The 21541-nt window shown below is 41.2% G+C and overlaps 2 protein-coding genes and 1 long non-coding RNA gene across 3 annotated transcripts; all 3 read right to left on the reverse strand.

Moving 5' to 3' along the window:
- Window positions 1-3635: 3635 nt before the first annotated feature.
- Window positions 3636-4815, reverse strand: LOC134193365 (uncharacterized). The gene has a single exon (XM_062662200.1). The coding sequence runs from the start codon at window positions 4353-4355 to the stop codon at window positions 3789-3791; it is 567 nt and encodes a 188-aa protein (XP_062518184.1). The 5' UTR covers window positions 4356-4815; the 3' UTR covers window positions 3636-3788.
- Window positions 4816-8733: 3918 nt separating this feature from the next.
- LOC134193305 (uncharacterized) lies at window positions 8734-13040 on the reverse strand. The gene is made up of 4 exons (XR_009972051.1): window positions 12092-13040; window positions 11945-12030; window positions 11817-11888; window positions 8734-8919 (listed from the first exon to the last, which is right to left on the reverse strand). It is a non-coding gene; the product is annotated as an uncharacterized LOC134193305 (long non-coding RNA).
- Window positions 13041-15323: 2283 nt separating this feature from the next.
- On the reverse strand, window positions 15324-16347 carry LOC134193438 (uncharacterized). The gene has a single exon (XM_062662270.1). It carries the CDS (start codon window positions 16313-16315, stop codon window positions 15740-15742), a length of 576 nt encoding a protein of 191 aa, XP_062518254.1. The 5' UTR covers window positions 16316-16347; the 3' UTR covers window positions 15324-15739.
- Window positions 16348-21541: the final 5194 nt, after the last annotated feature.

Genomic DNA, 21541 nt, shown 5'->3' on the forward strand with positions numbered 1-21541 from the left:
TTGTGCGTGTGTGCCCATCTTGCAACAAGTCTTTCAAACGTTTAGATGTTCATCTCAAATGTTCTGCCAACTGCTCTAAAATTGATATGGCAGCTCAGTGTGTAGGATCTGATCTAGCTGAAACTTTGTCGCCATTTACAGCGGAAAGTTCTTCAACTAACGTCTCAATGCATTCTGTAGATTCCTCTTCCATTCAATCAGACAAGTTTCAACCACTTCCTAGGTTGAAGCTTCCTAATTCTACAGAGGATTGGAATTCTGCTAACAATGTCATGGCATCTGAATTAGTGCCAAGAGTCTGTGGTGAGTAAAATATTGATGCTGCAAATGCCATTTTGGTCGATGGCATTTCCCAGTACTTTAGCCGGAGATCTGGTTCTGTATCAGTAGCTCGTAAACACGAAGACGCAAATCAAGAATCTCTCAGCAGCTACTCAAACTGAAGCAGCAGAAGAAAGAAGCTAGGAAGGCTGTGAGGCTAGCTAAATGATCTTCGGAATGTGGCAGCGACATACTTTTGTCTCTTGTCTGAGCCTTCAGAAAGTCTGTAAGGGTGATTTGCCCAAAATCAAGCATTTGGAACAGAAAGCCGCTTTCCAGCTCCAGTCCAAGTTTCAGCAGAAAGCGTTTTCATCCAATTTTTGGAAATTTTCCGAGAACATTCTCAAGGCAAATCAAGAGCCGATTATCCCGTCATTTGATGAGTCATCTGCGTTCCACTATTTCAGCTCTGCGTATTGGCCAAAGCATCATTTATCATTCAACCATCCTAAGTGGTTGAAACGTTGTGAGAATCCAACTGATATATTGGGCTCACCGGCGGTGTCTTTCAAATTGGTTTCAAAGAAGACAAAGGCCGTGCTAATTCGACTCCTTCACGCTTAGACCAGGTCAGTTATAGCATTCTAAAGGGCTGCCCATCACTAATACCTGCCCTGGTACATATCTACCAGCGATGCATTGATTGTGGTAATGTCCCAAGTCTACGGAAGACAGCCGTAATTAAACTGATTTCAAAGCCAGGAAAGAGTGTCTTGTCCGACCCGTCATCTTTTCGTCCTATTGCCTTGACTTCAGTAGTGGGCAAAATTTTCACTTCTATTCTGAAAGATTATTTGTTCGATCATCTCATCAGCAACGGCTACATGTCCACTTCTATTCAGAAAGGCTTTATCGATCATGTCAGTGGCTGCAAGAAGCACCAGTTTAAACTGGTATCTGTGTCAGAGATGCTAAAGTACAACAACAGTCTCAGTCAGTCCTTTGACTTAATCTACGCAATGCTTTCGGTAGCGTTGATCACAAATTGATTCATTTTGCTTTACGTCATTACCACTGTGATGACACGCTTGTAAGGCTGGTTTCTAATCTATACCGAGGTCTTCGAGCTCTGATTTTGACAAGTTCTTGGTGCACTCACGATTTTCATTACGATGTGGGCATGTTTCAGGGCAATCCTCTGTCAGTGGGTATATTTGACATGGTTATGAATCTGTATACAAACACAAGTGAGACCCTAGCATCTTGCTCTGCATATCAGTTTACATCTCTAGACCTTGGTTTGTTCAACTCGATATTTGTGGACAATGCAGCAGTTGTGACACGTGGAATCAAGGAAGCTGAGCTCGTATGTCAGAGAATTGACCAGTTTCTGGAATGGTCTGGTCTTCAAGCTAATGTGAGCAAATGTTCTCGCGTTGCTCAAAGAAGGCAACCCATCCCAGCTATTTTCAATCTGCAGCTCACTCTTCAGTCTCAGCCCATCCCATTCTTAACTGACAAGAAGAGTTACAGATACTTGGGGTTACCAATTTCTTCCGACTTGCATTGTGATGTTGTCAAGTAAGAGTTGCTGAATCGTGTAAACTACCTGTTTGCTCAAGTCGACAAAACGGCGTTGTCCCGCTTCAGCAAATGCCAACTTTACAAGAAGGCTGTGTTACCTCGACTAGCTTGGTTACTCGGTATTCCTAGTCTGCCTCTTTCCTGGATTCAAAGTCATCTTGATAAGGTGGTCACAAGATATCTGAAGAAATGGGTTGGACTTGCTCACTGTGCCACTGTATCCCGTTTGTTCTTGGACACCAATCGTGGTGGATTTCACCTTCCTCAACCTTCTGTTTTCTTCCAAAGTCTCCAGTCTTCTTGCCTTTACGATTTACCAAGTCAGATGATGTTTGTCTCAGAACTTTGGCTTTCGCAAAAATCAGTGACGAAGCACAGTCGCCATCCTCTCAACTTGCCTGGCGCCTTCTTGGCAGAGCACTCTCTTACATCTGGTTCTCTTAAAAATAGTCTGAAATTCATCAAGAAACAAACTTCTGAGATTAATTGTCAGAATCTTTTTCGTCATTTATCGTCACTGTCAGTACAGGGTGCTAGTGCAAGGTGTGAAGATTTAGAGGCTGCTCAGTGGTCAATATCAGTGAAGCATCTGCCTGACAACCTGTTCAAGTGGGCATTTAATGCTAAGAGACTCTTCCAACTGCTCTGAAACTCTGTTTGTGGAAGAAGTCGGAGTCCAACCAGTGTTCCCTCTGTCAACAACCGGAGTCCCTTTGTCATGTCCTTAACGCTTGCCTGGAATTGTTGAAACTGGTCTTTACAAGGAGAGGCATGACAATGTTCTTGCACTTCTTTACGACTTTATCAAGTCTAACATCTCTTCGGACTATCAAGTTCTTTGTGATCTGCCTTCTCTGCCCTATCAGTTTCCGAAAGAAACAGCACTTACGACATTGCGTCCAGACTTAGTCGTTTACAGTCGCAAGTTGAAAAGTCTTGGCTCCTTGAATTGTTGGTACCGTTTGAGCCGGTGGCGGTAGATACTAAAGCAAGAAAACATCTACGATATAAAGATCTTGTGCAGGATGCCAAGTCCTCTTATCACACAGAATTGCTTCAGCTAATTGTTGGTTCAAGAGGTTTCATTTTCTCCGAAACAAAACGATCACTGGCCCGAGTGTGCAAGCCGTTTAAACGAGACATGGGCATCCTTTTTGACAACATCATTCAGACAGTCCTCAGAAATTCTTATTGCTGCTGGATAAACAGAAAAAACTAGTAGTTCAAGTGCTTGTCTTGTTTAACTGTTATTTTTGTTGCTTGTAATGTTAATTTCTTCTCATTTCAGGTTTTCTTTTAGTCTTAGCGAGATCAACAGTGTTACAGGAGATGCCAATCCTGGAAGACTCCGCCTGCATTATAAGACGCTTATTGTTGTATTCTGTAGTGGATAGATGACAATAAAAGAAGCTCATAGATAGATAGTCACTCAGTCAGTCATTTATAACCATGTAGTCAGTCTGTGTGTATGTCCACATTTCAGCAAAACGGTCGTGATGGACTTAACATGTACACCTCACACCTCGGCGTGAGTCGGGCCGGGGCACCATAGATAGCATTCACTTAGTCAGTTTTTACTTCTCGTGCAACACTAATGATTATCATACATGAGACCTGTCCAAATACGACTCAGACAGGAGGCACCAGAAGAAATTCTTGTGGCTGGCGGAATGGCCGGGTTCAGTCTCCGGGTGATTTTGACGTGCTGGTGCACTCAACCCGTGCCTCAAAAAAAATAGAAAAAAAAGATAGATAAATAGAATATTTATTAGATATATCCAATTCTCTAGTACAATGACATTCTATAGATACGGCAAACTACATAAAATGTCAACTAAACTCAAACCTAAACTCAACCCTAAACTCTACCTTAAGAAACCAATGTGGGCGTGCCTGGACACGCCTGAGTTCATCATCTAAAATGGAACCACCTTGAACAATGTTCAGTTTTCCATCATCACGCGACCATTTAGTTTCTGCAGTGTAACGAAAAACCGACATCTCCAGTAGGTCTTGAAGTCAGCAAAGTTGTTCTTTCCTTCTTTATCTTTGGACTTGAGCGATAAAGTGTTCAGGAGACGCTGAGCGGAAATTCCCCAGGTGCCAAAGTGCTCAAACACTACTGGTATGCATTTTGGTGCACTACCTCCTAGAAGAATCTTGTTATCATATTTAGCATTTTTCATTTCTTCTCTTTTCTTTGCAGCAAATCCACTCAGTTTGGCACAATTTTTGACGACCTCTTTACTCCAGGGATGGGCAAGTGAAATATCCATCTCCTGATCGGACAAAATACCAGTGTCGCATATGAGAATATCAGGTCTACCCTCATTGTTCAGATATCTATGTTTTGGTCCTATCTTGTGGAGAATGGCCAGCTCTTTCAAGCATTCCGACCAAGAGCTTACAATTGAGTCATGAGCCCAAACGGGACCTCCTCCGTGTTTACATGTCATGAGATTATACCCAAAAGAGTCAAGGTGTGTCCCACAATCGCACTTATCTTGCATTCCCTGAAAAGGAAGGTGAAGCCCTAAACGTAAACACGCTGCTAGGCGAAATTCGCCGGGTTTTTGTGCAAGCTCGTTTGACGTTGAGATTGCTTGTAAGAAGGCACCAGCTCCCTTTCACTGACTGATCTAAGTCTGGCTGAAACTTCATGTGAGTTTTCTTTTCCTACCAGAAGATTGTAATCATGATCAGCCATTGTGCACGTGAAACGATATTGTAACTTTTCCAGATCTTCAAGAATTTGACGCAGAGATTTTTCACTTACTAAGGATTTCTCTGGCATTTGTTCTTGTATAGTAGCCCACGCAAGTGACAGATGGTGAGAGAGAGATCCTTCAAAAGACTGTCTTTCGAACAAGTTGTCAATCAACTCATGGGAGTTCAACCGCAAAGACAGTTCCCGGGACGTGTGAGCCCAAGCTGCTAGCAATGCCATGGGAGCGACTGGTTGCATCTTGGAGAGACTACACCCTCCATGTCTAATAGGCAAACAAGTCTGAAACCATGAATCAGGGTCTAATACATCTAAGCTCATGACTGAAGAAAAAGTTCGATATGTCTGGTCATCATGTATCAAAGCAGCTTTATTGAGTTGTTCCGGTATGACAGTTCGACTCAAATGGTTGAGACTAGGAACGTGACAGTGCCTGAGTAGCAGTAAAGAACTCTGTGGATCGTCCAATTCTAGTAGTTTTGAACATAGTTCAGTACCAGACTTTGCCTTGTCCATGCAACATGCAGAGACGTAATCTGGTGTCCCAATTGGAGTTCCAAGTATGTCAATGCCAGAAGTGTTGATGGCAATGTCAACAGACCACTCATCTGGATAAGCCATTGCATATGCTTCACATTTCTGCTCAGAGACGAGTAGACCTGTTAACTCAAACTGACATTGTAGATCTTAAAAGGCATTCACAGTTTCTTCAGGCAAACCAATCAAGAAGACGTCATCCAAATAGGCCATAGTTTGAACTCGGGGATGTTGCTTCTGCACCTTAGAGAGTAATGGTTGCATAGTAATGGAAAACAAAGAGGGGCCCAAAGGGTCTCCTTGATGGACTCCTTGCGACTGGAGGATGACAGTACTATGGCCCTTAGTATACACATGTGAGCTGACATAACCATACATGTTAAAAGCATGTGGATACACGTCCAGAAAATGATTGCATAATTGCTGTAACATTTGTTGTCGACTAATTGAATTGAAAGCATTCTTAATGTCTGATTCTAAAATTACCCAATCTGGGTGTTGTTCAATCAAAGCTTGAGCTTGATGAACTATAAGCTCAACTCCACCTTCAGTAGCCACGCCATGTTGAATAGGACAGAAGAAAGAATGGAATTCTGTCTGTTTTTCTGAGCAGCTGACCTTAGCTGTAATTCTCCTAAAAACTTCTCCAATGGCTATTGGGCGCACATCATCGAATCCTTTCGGTAATGCAACCAGACGAGAAGCTGACAAAGAGAGATGGCTTCTTCAGGAAGTGAGCCAGATGCAATAGCACTGCACAGAAAGTAAAGACAATCACTGATCTGATGATCAGCAATCAGGGCACGTAAATGCTCATATCTCCATCCAGATGGACCACCTCCAGAACCACAGGGGGCAGATCTAATCATCCGAGCAAGAGACTGCTGATTCAGATTCAACCCTGAATCTGATTTTGGATCCTCATACTCAGGAACTTGTTGCTGAATTGGGTGTTTAGAAGCTAACTCGTCAACAGTAGCTTGTGTAGCTGGAGCTAGACCTTTGCTGCATAGAATTCTAGCTGCACGAGACAACTCAGCACAACATATGAGACAAAGAGCAGAATTTCTTTGATGGTTTTTTGGCGTTTTAGATTCGTTTCTTGATCTAGGAGTGTTCAACTGCAGTAGTTCTTCCCAACAATACTCCAGAAATTTTTGACACAAATTGTGAATTTCCTGACATCCTGATCTCCCACCACGCTTAGGAGGGGTAAGAACCATCCTTGGAACAAGCATCAAAAGCTCCATGCTATAGCATCAGATGAATCAGAAGCAATTCTATCAAGAGAAATAGCACAACATTTATGAAAAACTGAGACTGCAACGTTGGGAACTCGAAACACAGTACAAGGTACTGTAGTAGAAAGAATGTCATTGACCGACAAACTTTCAATGAGAGATCATGCTCTGGCATCCAAGGGCTCTGAAAGTAAGTTTGAAATATAACAGATTATTGCTGGGTTTTCCACTCAAGGAACAACTATCTGTATTTTCCTTTGCTTTGTTTGCTAAAGAAGATGATAAAGACAAAGAAGAACCGACTCGACCACGACATTGACTTTCACAGATATCATTGGTGCAGGAATCCAAGGAAAGGAGGGCCCTTTCTGGATTTTCGTTAGGTGACGATGAATGAGAGATCTTGCACCCAGGAGTAAGTCTCAGAAGACAATGAAACCATTGACGGCAGTATGGGCATTGGTGTAAGTCATGCACAGCTACGAACTCTCGAGACATCTCACCTGGGGCATGACGCTGACAAAAATGATACAAGGTAAAAATGATACAACATCTTGATATAGTAGCACCATAGTTTTACAAACAAATGCTTTAATATGTTCTTGAAAGCTCGAGAAAACGGTATCCCACTGATTGATGATGTCCTTGAACATATTCCTTTCAAAGTCATATACATTAGTATAAGAACACTGCATCATAACCCAGTACAAATGCGTTTATCATCTTCCAGCTAGTTATAAAAGTACAGAATCTTTACGAGCTTTAAGCAGAGCCTACTAGCAGTGCAGAGAAAATGTTTATCATTGATAAAAAATTAAAAACACGTAAACCACACTCTGAAACTTCATCCGCTGCTGGACTAAATTATCACGTGACTTCTCACTACATTTTTGCTATTGCTGCGTGTGCATCTAGACGTGACACAACATATTTAACTGTTCATTAGTATTTGGTTTGTCCACCTCTAGCTGATCTGATTGAAATTAAGCGACGTGCAGCACTGTCGACTAATGTCTGCACATGCGCTGCTGGAATCGTCTGCCAGGCCTCCTGGACGGAACGGCAGAATTCTTCTTCATTCTGGGGATGCCTTCCGTTTGTTGAAACTTTCAATGTATGCCACAAGTTTTCTATTGGATTGGCATCTGGAGATTGCGGAGTCCAGCCAAGTACGGTGACGTTGTTGTCACACTACCACTGCCGGGTGGATCAAGCGGTATGGATCAGCGCATTGTCGTGCTGGAAAACAAATCCCTCTCCTATTAACCGTAGCGTGTCAGGAAGCATGTGGTCCTCGAGAACTCTTTGGTAGGCAAGTGCGTCTACGCTGCCTTCTAGCCTTACTAGAGATCCGACACCACAATATGACATGTTACCCCATACCATAAACTTGGTGAGTGTTTTACTGTCAAATCACAGCACTGCGGCAAATACTCTTCTCTCTTACGGTGCCAGATGTGCAACACTCTGTCGGTTCCAATGCTAATTTTGGCTTCATCGCTAAAAAGGACAGATCTCCACGCCTCCAAATCCCAGTCATGACACATTGCCGCCCATTCTCGTCTGAGGCGGCGGTGTTCGTCGGTTAGCAGTGGTTTCTTGCGTGGCCTCAGAGAATGCAGCTCACTTTCATGCAGTCGTCTTCTAACTGTACTGCAGGAAATAGAGACGTCAGCCTCCTTATGAAGCTGAAAGAATAGCTGTCTTGACGTCTTTCACCTGTTCGTAATGGCAAGGCACTTCAACATCCTGTCCTGACGTGCAGTGTTTTCTTTTTCTACCAGGACGTGTTGCACAGTCACTGCTACCGTTTGACAGCCTCTGCAGGCATTGATGAACTGCTATCCTCGATCTTCTCACTTGGACTGCAATCTGGCGAGTGGTATGGCCTACAGAATGCAGCGCTTCAATCTTTCCTCTGGTAACATGACTGAGCCGTTTTCCTCTTGGCATTACAGCAACTCAGTGAACGAGCGAACCGAAACAAACTTCTGAAATGAATTCAGCTAGAGACACCGGAAATGGCTAATTAGAGGTTACTTGCAATGTTCCGACGCTCATTCTTCTACTGAAAAGTTAAGCAACAACCTTTCTAATAGTACAACACCTAAAACTGTCAGATAAGACTCCCAAATTTAAATTGGAGCAACATGCGCTAAAATCCTGTATTCTGACGTTGAGTAAGCTCTTCCTCTCGCTTGCGCAAAGTAAAGCGTCTATGAATTATGCAATAAAATAACAACAACTGCATCGACGTAAATTTGTGAAATTGAACTCTCCAAGAGAAGCCACAACAGGACAAACAAAACAGCCTGTTTCTGTGATACGTCATATAGGTCGTGAGCAGTACATTCAGAATTCGTAATTTTCAACCAAAAACAAATAATAGAATAGTGCGATTACGTTTACATCTTGTACTGCCACAAATGAAAGATTTCACTTATTGTCTAAAAATAATTTACAATCTAAAAGTACCCGCATGTTTTGACAACAGTGTCCTTATAATTATGACGCGGACTGTATATATTGCTGATCTTCATTTGACTCCATCACACTGTAGATTTGATTCAGCTACAAAACAAGCAAGTGCTTTTGCAGAGTGCTTAGTAATATCTCGACGGACAGTCACTGGTTAAAGCCACACATTTTTCCTTCTTACAATAATATTGACGATTACTATTCGTTAGGATATATGAACATTTCATAGTCAATTTGCCATAGTCTTTGTACCACATTAGAATATTTCATTCTTTGTATGGTCTTACAAAACACTGCTTCTCCCTTCCATCTGCTACCAGTGCTTGTCTCCTCACCAAGGTCTACAACTACTGTACCTGTGCACTATCACTAGTACCATACCAATCAATCAGCAATCAGTGTTCCAACTAGAATTTGAAAACTGCAAGGTAGCGGCATTGCAGGGCATGTGGGCCACCCACCTCCATGAGTGTGGCCTGCAGGGTTAAAAGTAAAAGTATTTCTTGTGTAAGATTACATGAGAAGAAATTATAGCGCAAGGCTGCCAGGAATTTCATCTTGCAGGTTTGGATTTCTATGGGCATGGGTAACAGGTATCTACCAGCAAGAATTATAGCTTGTACTACTACAGTAGCGAGTACTGCATAAAAAATTATTACAGGCATTTGTAGCTTACTGTATTGCAGTAATAGGACAACATTAAAGAGTTCTTGGGACTGTTGACCCTACATACAGAATGAAGGTTTCTGTGAAATACTGATGACAATTAAATTAGTCTTGTGCAGCCAGCCCCTCCCCTTTGACTTCAGTTGGCAGGAAGAGGGTCTGGTAAGATTCCTTTGATGTCTTGGTTCTGCCGACCCTGCATTCCATAGGGCATAAAGACATAATAATTGCACGTTAATTGAGATAAGCGAGCAACTGATGGGAACACATCTGGTAATTAGTATCAGTGTGCACAGCAAAGTTTTCGCTTCTGTTTCTGCTGCAAGCATTGTTGGACTTTGTTCTTGTTTTTAGGTGAATCCATTTGCTCCTCTTCAGTGAGAGGAGAAGGTCTGCAGGGAGAAAACAGCCTCTAGCATCCTACTTTCGTTACAGAAAGCTTTTCTAAGGCCTTAAAACACAATATCCCTCTATGGCTACCATTCCCGGTTAGTTTGCGTGTAGGTTACTGGCAAGATACCTGAGCTACGCAGGCAATTCATTTGGTGTAGGCAGTGCTTACACCTATGACGTGGCAGCCTGGCGCATGCTCCGTACATAACACACGTTTTCCCTGCTAACAAAGTGACGGCTGTCCTAATAGTAGCACAGCACAAAGTTTCACAATAAAACTTACATTTTAAGATCAGGTCATATTTCCATTGGAGTTTCCCTTTAAGTTAACTTATACTGCCCTGGCAACACCCACACTGACGACCAGAGGTCAATGACATTGTGTATGGCAACCACAACTACACCTAAACAAAACTCCACTACTTAACTTGTAATATCAGGCCAAACCTATTTGATACCACAATAAATCAAGTAGTCGATCATTTTGCTTGTCGTCAGGTGCTACCAGCGATGGCAAATCAATGGCAACAGGCTCAAAGTTAGACAGCTCCACCTATTCTACAGCTTCAGTTTCATCGTATTCCGAGCCATTCTTCTCATCACCAGTGTCTACTCCATATAATAATGACAGTTCTACGAACACGGGCTATTTCAGACTGTCATGCAAAGATGATTCCGAAGGCTGAAGTAACTGTAAACAATGGTGTCTTGTCTGCTAATGATCGAACCATGTAAAGAGTGCGATCGTGCAAAGCTCTCTTGACATCACCTATGTCTTCATCACTAGAGCCACTTGCTCTGTCGTGTACACAGTGTGAGCTAGTCATCAATGTTTTGTGCTTAAGCAACATCCGTTCTCAGTTTTACGTCATATGTACATGCCCCGAATCTGCTGCTGGAAACCGGATTCAACAAACCAGAAGCAAATTACAATGCAGCTTTGTCATAGAAAACTTGATCTAAAAATCTACATTATTTTTCTGGGTAAGAACACCTTTAGAACTATCATATAAAAATTGAAATAACGTTTTGATTCTTGCATGTCAGTGGCCCTTTAAATTGTTTTACCTTAATTATTCTAACTGAAGCACCTTCCCTACTGAAGCACCATCTGGAGTTGCAATTATTTTTAGGCTCTAATTAGAGCACCTTTTAGAAACAGAATTATTTTTAGAGACACTTAACTAATTAGAATCACTGCAAAGCAAGTAAAAATATTGCCTAAATAGCGCCTCACTACTGTAACATTTTTCTAGATGGCAATTGAGGAACAGCCTTTTTTTGAAGACTTGCAAAGCACAGGTCAGGGTGCACCTAACATGTTTTCCAGTGTAATATCTTACATTCTACAATGAGCCCTACAACTTTAATTACCTAACCACCCCTCTAAGTGAGGCACCTTGTAAAGCCATAGTTGTTTTTACACTCTAATTGGAGAGCAATTCAGATTGATAATTATTACTTAGAGGAGCTTTAATTGGAATAATTACGGTACCATATTAGGTCAAGTCCAAGTAATGTTGCCATATGGCCACCTATAATTTGCGTTTTTGCTGTACTGTACAGGCTTTTGAGTTTACTGAAGTAATCATAAGTTTTCAGAGCAGTCCTGGTGGCTTTGTTCTGCGCAATGCAATTGCAAGGTATTTCAGCAGTGGTAAGGAGACACCGAAAGTGATTGACAACAATAATAAGGCATATGGTGGTACATTATAGGGTGTTGGTATCCTAAGCCACTCCCCAAAAGCCATAGCTGACTTTAAGTCTGGGACAGACTTTTAGGAATAGACCTCAGCCCGCAGGTCAGTCAATAGTCTTAAAAGATAAGCCCTCCCACCTTGGGTTAATAAATGCCACATTGACCTGCAGACCATGCTATAACTAATATAGGTATTTTAAGTACATGCTACTTGCAAAGTACAATTGCTCACTTCACTTCCTTGTACAGTGGTCAAAGGCATCAACCGAAATCCACTTACTTCAACTCTCTTAAACACAGTTACCTAACAAAGCAATAACACAAATTACAGTCTCTGACAACTAAAAAACATATACTCACTCCTCCTTTAAAGTTAAAAGCTTTCGGCTTTGCCATAGCATATGTCACCTCATCAGAAAAAAATGATCCGATTGCAACCGAGAAACCTAAAAGACAATAATTCCTATTATCAAACATAAGCCTAACTGACACAGACGCTCATCTTACCAAGATAATCCCCATTTACACCACCATCAACATCAACTTCCCGATAAACAACTGGGTTGTTATTGGCATTTTGGGGATCTTGTATGATATTATGAACTGTTTCAACAAATGCATTTCCTACAGCAATAAATATTAGCGGTGAACTATATATGCCCAATTACCAAACATAACTATATCGGCTCATAACTGATAACCAACTTGATTATGATGCAACTCTACTCATAAGAGATAATTCAACGTAAGAGATGGATGCAACAAAACCAAATATAGAATATTCAGATGCAGGCACAATTTCAACAATGCATGATTACACATAACTGTTCTTGCAAGCACTAAAAGCAAACAAAGCTTCAAAAATGCTTAGACCATCATGGCTATACAAAGACAGACTATATAAAAATTTGAGAACATTGCAAAGTTTCTTGTAAAAGATTGAAGATATGATGATGGAAATGATGCCCAGCTACCATGCATTCTGCACAGTGCCCAAAGCTCCAAAAGTCATTAAAAGTACCAGTGTACAACAATACCACATGCACTTATCTTCTACCACAAGTCACCATGTAACTTCGTCAATTTGATAACACAATGCGGCCATCAGTAACAATAACATGGCTGTTGTCTTCTTATTATAGAAAAACATGCATTGGTGTAAATCTTCTTAGCTGCTCCATCTCATATTATAGTAATGCTGTCTGTCTGTCTCAACAAGCTGATTGAGATAATGCCAATATTGTCAGCTCTCCAGTACCAAAGCAATGACAAACATACCAGTCAATGATCAACACCATCCAATAAATAATGAAAAAAATAATTTTGAGATCTAATTACCAACTTGCCACCTAAAAGAATAACCACTGCAGTCTATGGGACAAGTATGAAATTTGCAAGTTGCATTATCACTTTCTTCCAACAATCTGAGGCAAAAATATATTGTAATGTACACTTCTAGATCACCATCGACGTATGTTGGCTTTCGATCAGATGTGGAGGAACTGAGCGCCTAGGATTCGACTCTCGCATGATGGTTACCATAGTAATGAGTGCCTTCGGACGGCTCTCGCAAGCTCTAGATGACTATAACTGTTGACTATCGATTCTTGTTACGATTACAGACATGAATAAGAAGTGACCGACATGTTTCAGAGACAATGCTGCTGCTGATAAGATTCGGGATCGTGTCCATTGTCCTCAGAGTCCCTCTTACACACAAGCAATCAATCAATCAATCAGTAGTTCAGAACATACACGTACAAAACAGTGTTTGCTTCTTCAATTAATTCAGAGCAAAGCACAAGAATAGTCTCTTCTACCATCTGACTAGGACACTAATGGATACGACAGCTCTGTAAACACCCATTTGCAGTGTCATACGGTATCTACATGACGTGCGCGTGACAGGGATATGAATATGTCAATTTCCACTATGAGACACAAATGCTACCGTACACGAGAACTCACACATCAAAATCACAAATAGCCTGAGCTTCTTTGAACTTCCATCCGAATTAAAACATAACATCGAGACATGACATCACACACACTCACACACACACACACACACACACACACACACACACACACACACACGTACACGTGTATGCACATTTGGTGCGGACAGCTGCATTCAATCAACATTAAAATTTTGTCCTCCTTCCAAGTTCAGCCTTGTTAGCATGGTAGCACTGTGTGAACTGAGCATAAAACAAGTTGTACTGTACTTTGCTTCTTGACGTAACCTGGCATTCTATAAAGCATATTCAAAGTAAACACTTCACACATCCATCCATCCCTTGCTGCTTTAATAGGGACAACTGAACTAGCTGACATGGAGCACGAAATGAAAAGAGAACTCTAAAGGCAACTTAAAAGCCATAATAGCGCAGCCACTGGGTGAGTCACAACCAGTAACAGTATGTACTCACAACAAAGCAGAAAACATCATTTCACTCCGACTGTGATGAAAGGCATGGATCGAGATAAGGTAAAAACATTGCTTTGTGCCAGTCTAAATACACCTTTAGATTAGAAAGTACAGAACAATATCTGCATTTTAGAAAGGCAACATTGGTGTTTGGAGACTTAATTATGATGTCAGCTAGGGTTACACGAGGTACCTACTGTGTTATCATCAAAACAGCCAACAACTATAACCACACCATGTGCAAAGATATTCCAATACAAGCTCTATTTCAGGAACTGATCTCTTGCAAAATTTTCCCCTGGAATAATTGCTGAAATTCACTTTCAGATGCAATACCTGCTAGCTGTGTGAACCTAATCCACAAGTAATGTACATACAAGATCTGTCATCCTTATTGCCACAGCAGACCCAATTTACTGTTGAACTTCAGTTGCCAGCTGTTGAAACGCAAGTTGATAGGGACTGAATTTTGATCCAGCAATCTATTAATTTTTGCCGTTCTCCTACTCTGAAATATGACAGAGACACTTTTTACAGTTAGACAAGCGAAGCACTTTCCTGGCAAAAGAAGCACTTGCAGAAAACGAAGCCTACTCTGTCATAAAAAAGTCCCACGATAACCAACGAATTTAACACATGCTAGCATACTTATTATACGTACATACGCAGGTTGTACTCAATTAAGGAATGCTTCGCAAAATGTTCTACAGTGTTTTCTATAGAAATCCGTCAATTACGACTGAGAACAAAGCCTAATACTGAGTGGTTACCATAGCAACATGTTGCAATAGCCAGGCCAAAGATGGTCTCTCTACGGGTTTCCTCCACACTTGACAGAAAGGCAACAATCGTTTGTGATTGTTAGCACGTCAGTTAAAACATATATAAATCTCAGCTTGTTGGAAGAAAGTTACACATGAGTCGCTTTCTGAGCTGATTTTCAGACTTGTCGCATAGACTAATACTTCAACACCATGAACCAAAAAGGCTTTAAGTTGTTATCTATTACTACAGAAGATATATGAAGATTCATGAAAGTGCTAAACCCTCGGCTGCTAGCTTAAGTTACCCAACAGCTGCTGCATATGTACTGGCACCTGCTAATTAAAGCGTGAAAAAAGGGCTGGACACATTGACTGAAACATGGGATTGTCGAAATCTGGAAGCTAATTACTACACCAGCGATAACAACGCAGTTGTACAACTGTGCCAATTTACCAGTGTCGGTTTAAGCTGCATTTACAATATGCAATGCTCAAACATTGCATCATCTTGTGTGGGAGTGGCACGTGTATGGCAATAAAAGGATTATCATCGATTTATTGGATATCAAATTTTCTAGTACAACGACGTTAGATAGATACGGCAAACTACATAAAAATGTTAGGTAAAACGCTAACTTAAGTAATTAATGTGAGTGCACATGAACACGCCTGAGTTTGACATCGGTATATCAGAAGAGAAGCCACGGAGGTGCACATCAAGGGACAGGACGTCGTCGCAAGTTCACAGCAAGTGTTATGAAGACATTTCTAGTACACGTAGCATCTAATATGTGTTCTATCGTCACGAAACGCCATTACGCTGTCCTAGGAGTCCTGACGTAGGTTTGCGCAAAGTGTGACACAAGCATGCACATAAATATTGACAGTGTCGCATTAAGCGACAGTGTTCAGCAGACAGTCAGGGGCAACTCTCCGGGTGCCAAAGTGCTCAAACACGTACTACAAACATGCATTTTGATGGCTACCTCCTGGAAGAATCTCAATGTCATATTTACCACTTTTCATTTCTTCTCTTTTCTTTGCAGCAAATTCTCTCAGTTTGGTGCAAGTTCTGACGACCTCTTCACTCCAGGGATACGCAAGTGAAATATCCATCTTCTGATCAGACAAAATACTAGTGTCACATGAGACTATCCTCATTGTGCAGATATCTATTTTTGGTTCTTTATTGTGGAGAACGGCTAACTCTTTCAGGCATTCTGACCAAGAGCTCACAATTAAGTCATGAGCCCAGATGGGGCCTCCTCTGTGTTTACATGTTAAGAGATGATACCCAAAAGAGTTAAGGTGTGTCCCATAATCACACTTATCTTGTATTCCCTGAAAAGGAAGATGAAGTGCTAAATGTAAACAAGCTGTTAGATAAAATTTGCCAGGTTTTAGTGCAAGCTTGTTTGCCGTTAGGATTGCTTCCAAGAAAGCACCAGCTCCCTTTCCACTGACTGATCTAAGTCTGGCTGAAACTTTGTCTGAGTTTTCCTTTCCTAACAGAAGATTGTAATCATGATCAACCATTGGCAAAGTTGAGAGGCAAGTGCAGAGTTTCCCTTCCACTAAGTTAAAGATGCCCGCTCACACTCACCGCACACGTGCAGGCACACCCACATAAACTTGAAAGCGTGCCACGATTTTGTGCGGTGAAAGTTGTGCTATAACAAAGCAGAACAAGGGAACATCTTACAATGAACCACGTTCTATGACATACGGTCTTTATTCCTTGCATAGAGAGGAGAGAAATGCTCTTGTCCGTCAAGGCAGTTTCGCTTCTCGTATATGACATTTCGAGAAAGCTAATGACAAGTGTGTTAGGTTCTTCATCTACACATTTACAATTTACCATCTTGAGATAGCTTGCTGTTGAACGACAAAGTGCTTTCTCGATCATTTTCTAGTTGCACGTGACCCGGAAATGGGTGGAGCACAGAGCATCACATGATGGCATCTGAAACTCTGAGCTTGATAGAAGCCATGAATAGAGAGGTGCAGGCCTCTCAACTTTTCTTCCCACCAAAAATCGTGAGACGGCCTCATGTAAACAACCATGCTTATTTAACTGTACAAAATGGGCGTGGTCAGCAGCCTACATGTTGGCCTTGTTTAACGTTTCTGTGCACTTGCCAAAGCTTCGCCTCAAACTTCCAAACGTTACTTTTACTGCAGTTAGCTACCCCGCCCGGATTCCCCACATAGAAGCAATTTGCAAGCAAAGCCATGTAGGAGAGTCTTAGGTAGATCAAAGAATCCGCTATGTCCAGAAAGACAAAGCTACACAAAGCGACTGTCAGAGTATCTCACGGTAGGAAGTCGTGACAGTTGAAAAGTCTGGAGGTGTCGGACGCTGCTGGCAACGCAGATCATGCATCTATCTTCACATGGTAGCTAAAAGAGCTAGTAGAATTGAGGAATAGCCTACCCTTAGCGACAGATGATATGCCGGTAGCAGTGTTTCTTCTACAGAAATTCAACAAGTGCAAGTCAGATGTACGCATTAGTACACTGGCAAGCTAGTCGACAACTTCAAACATGGTAGATGTCTGTCCGTGCTTTTTAGTGTGCGCTCTGTGCTCCACCCATTTTCGAGTCACGTGCAACAAGGAAAAGATCGAGAAACCGCTTTGTCGCTCGACATCAAGTTACCTCAAACTGGTAAATGGATAAATGTGTGCATAAAAGCACAATTTCAAGTTTACGTGAATATGTCTACACGTGCACGATGAATCATGAGTGGGCACCTTTCATTGAAGTGGAATTTAACTTGTATGAGTAGATCTCATAAAGACATATCAATTGGTACAAGTTAATCTGTTATCTTGCTCTCCTTACCAAAACGGGCAACATTTTGTAGTGTTTAATGCCCATGCATCAGCTCTCCACTTCTTGGAGAATTACCTTCCGTCCACTGAGAATGAATCATTGTGTTTATGACTGCTACAGATATATTAAGAATGCCAAATCTAATTGCAAAGATAATATGAAGATCTGACTTATTTTACAGTCACCGGTTCTTCTTTATAGTAAAATGGTGAAATTAAAGCTGTATTTCACATCAAAAATTTCTAGCAAAGTCCCCATTAGTACAGCTTAGCTAGAGAAGTGCTTCTGCTTGAGTGAGTAGCAAACACTAGACGGCATTCCGAATGATGACTGTGACTCAAGTGGGACACTTACAGGTATAGACAATTCGGAAAAATGAAAGTACTGTATGACTGACGTCTCAATGGTAGAGTTGTGGCATGGTGAGAGGAATGTTAACACTTGTAAAAGTATGAAACCAATAAAGAGTTGTAGTGACAGCAGACATAGCTATATGTATGCAACATACAGCATTACATCATCACTACATTGTACCACACTAAAGCAGCAATGTCCAAATGATGAAATGCAATATTTATGCATTCATGGAACCATCGCTACAACCCTACAAAAATTCAAGCTGCATATGACTTACTGGATGCTGACTGTGACTTGCGGAATACTTACAGATAGACTATACCTCATGCTGAGCAATTAATTGACCTGGACAGCCAATGCTTCGCTTCTAGCCCCTAATCTCACTAGTATCAGTTGGGTAGTAGTTGCTGTAGCACTTAATAAACCATTTCACAGAACGTGGCACTAACAACGTCATCGCCTACCGCGCGAAAACTTGGTTCCATTTGGATGCATTGGCGTTTGTTAACCGCGTGAGTCTAGAGCCAAAGCAACAATATTTCTTTTCGAAATTCTACTGGCACATATAGCAATGCATCGAATCAGGTAAGGCCTCGTTAGGACTCGGCTCTTGTGTGTGTTTGCGTGTTTTGCAGTGATGAACAACCTCTTTCTGATCTTTTTCATGACTCTGTCGTGTCATTTTGAGTGATCATGTAGTATTGAGACTTGACAGACGTCAAATGTGGGTACAAACGTGCGTACGTAATCTAGGATACGTGTTCTGTGTGGTACGCACTTACCAAATGGTTTGGTTTGTACCTCCTGAATACTTCCTAGAAAGTGCGTCGTTTAGAGAATGACTGACGTGAATATGAAGTCTTTAGACAAGTCTGGTAGTACTGAGAGGTAAGAAGAGAATGCATGATTTCATCTTGATGTAATGTCCTCAGCTGTGGCTGTCATATAAATGAACCGGTCACTCAGTGTTGCTGTACTGTGTTTTACCTTTTGGAGTGTGTAGTTGCCGTGCTATCATGGTTATTTGCTGTGTTCCTGGATGCACCAGTGTATCAGCCAAGGAAAAATATTTGAAGCTTCACATAGAAACTTTGGATAAACTTTAGTTACGTTTTGAATGACGTTGACTGGTGGTTGCCACGGCATACTCTACGTTAAAGTCTACCACAGTCATTTAGAGAGGCTTTCCGTAACTGCATCTTGATGCAACAGAACTATATTTACAGAACGTCATTCAGATAGGGGTTTGCAATCAGCTTTCTTCTTTAGTTACAAACACAACCACACTGTGAAAGCATTGGTTGCAATATTGCTATGTGGTCACGTTATGTTTGTGTCACGACTATCTACTGGTGCCATATCAGACAGAGAACTTCCCAAGCAATCTGGTTTTCTCAATAAATTTGTGCCTGGGGATCAAGTCATGGCAAACGAACGGTTTGTTATTGCTGACATTCTCATGGACGTTAGAGCATCTCTTGTGCTACCTCCTTTTGTAAAAGAAGGAGGTCAGTATACTGAGAAGCAAGTCATTAAATGCCAACGAGTGGCTTCTCTTAGAATCAATGTAGAGTGGTGATCAGACGGATAACAAACTAAAGAATTTTGCAAGGTATAAATAACACTTAGTTCAAGCATGGATCATTTGGATAAGGTATTACTGTTTGTTCATATATAACAAATTCGTATCCAATTCTTGCGCAATAGATTTAATTTTCGTATATGGTATATTAATAATAATCAGTGTCATTGATATCAATTTTAGTTTGTAAAGGTCAATCTATTGGCTCTTGTTATCATTCTCTTCTGTATAATGCTCCAAGACACATCACACTACCACTTGCTGTTCAATTTCATTTTCATCGTGTACACCATTTTAATAGTAATACTCAATTATTACACCATTAATAGTACTAACAGAACTTTATCTACTTGCTACCTAAGGTCCTTTCATTCCCTACGACATTCCCTAAACAATGCACTATCTAAAAAGTATTCTGGAGGTACAAACTAAACCATTTAGTTATTGTGTACACTGTACCACACAGAACACACATCATAGAATACGTATGCACATTTGTGCCCACAATTAACGTCTGTCAAGTCTCAAAGTTACATCACCATTCAAAACAACACGGCAGAGTCACGAAAAAGATCAGAAAGAGGTTGTTCATCACTGCAAAGCACGCAAACACACACACAAGAGCTGAGTCCTAATGAGGCCTTACCATATTTGATGCATCGCTGTATGTGCCGGAAAAAGTACAAAAAGGAAAATTATTTCTTTGGCTTTACACTCACGCGGTTAACAAACGTCAATGCATCCAAAGCAAACCAAGTCTTCGCGTAGTAGGCAATGACATTATTAGTGCCACATCCTGTGAAACAGCCTATTAAGGCTGCAGCTGCAGTTGTAAATAAGCAGAACAATCACAATTTACACCACTAGTACGTTTTGTCATGTCTCGGATAAGAAACCTAACTCCTAACTCGCACAAAAGTGAGGCTTCAAGCTTTGACTTTCAGCAAAATAATGAATAATCAAGTACCAAGTAACCTGTTTTGTCAAGTGCAAAGCTGGTTTAGACAACAGCACTGTAGGTTGTTATGACGACTATGTGACGATTATAGATGCAGAGATGCAAAGAATCTAAAATGGCCACCCATACAAAAGTATCCACACGCGTCTTAGCAAGATTTCTTATAACTTAGTAAAAATCTCAGTCACCTAACGCTCGACTGTAAACGCTCCGAATGGTAACCAGACTACTAGTCCTGACACTAAGTGTCTCAGAAGCCATCTATCAGCAAGAAAAAAACCGATTTATTCTTTCACATTTCACTTTTGTCAGCCAGGCCTCACTCAAAGCAGCTACAACAATGAGAGTCATACAAAACAATTTGCTCTTTTCCGAGAAATTGCACTGACCCAACAGCTAGAACTGTGCAAAGTCCACCCAGTATCAGTTAACTGCTGCTACGCAGTTCTACATAGGGCTTCCACAACGCCATGTTGTTCCGGTCACATGTGAAAATAATAGCTACATGTAATTACCTATTATTAGCTGGTGGAAACTACAGTTTGGGAGATTGCTGCCACTTCCACAGTGTGCTTACAGTAGCGTGTAGTTGAACATCTATAACTATGCTCAAAGGGGGTGATGTCTCCGTGCATGTGATGATCGTGTAGGCTTCCGTGCAAGATCCGGGGAGTTGTTTTTATTGATGCAATCAATGTTATTACGTACATCCATCAGGTGTAGCAACGTACAGGTACGGTACATCAGTCAAAGTATCAAATCCCAAGCTCCATGCATCATTTCCATTTTCAACCATACACACACATGTACTCACAGTAGCAACACAGATTGGACAAGACAAAACCCACTTCGTCTATTTAACCAAAAATGAATGAAACAAGTACAAAAACATCTTGAGAAAATGATGGATATGTAGGGATGGGTATGTACTTATTCAAGCTCATCTCTTACATCACAATCTTTTACCTAAATTAATTGCTTGCGGCAGTTTCAATCTAAAACGCAGCAGTCATGTGTGACACTCACAGTA

Source organism: Corticium candelabrum, chromosome 17 (assembly GCF_963422355.1).
Source record: "Corticium candelabrum chromosome 17, ooCorCand1.1, whole genome shotgun sequence".
NCBI lineage: Eukaryota > Metazoa > Porifera > Homoscleromorpha > Homosclerophorida > Plakinidae > Corticium > Corticium candelabrum.

What these genes read in the sequence shown, in the direction of transcription:
- LOC134193438 (XM_062662270.1), bottom strand. Translation starts at nt 16,315, where the DNA reads ATGGTTGATCATGATTACAATCTTCTGTTAGGAAAGGAAAACTCAGAC.
- LOC134193365 (XM_062662200.1), bottom strand. Translation starts at nt 4,355, where the DNA reads ATGCAAGATAAGTGCGATTGTGGGACACACCTTGACTCTTTTGGGTAT.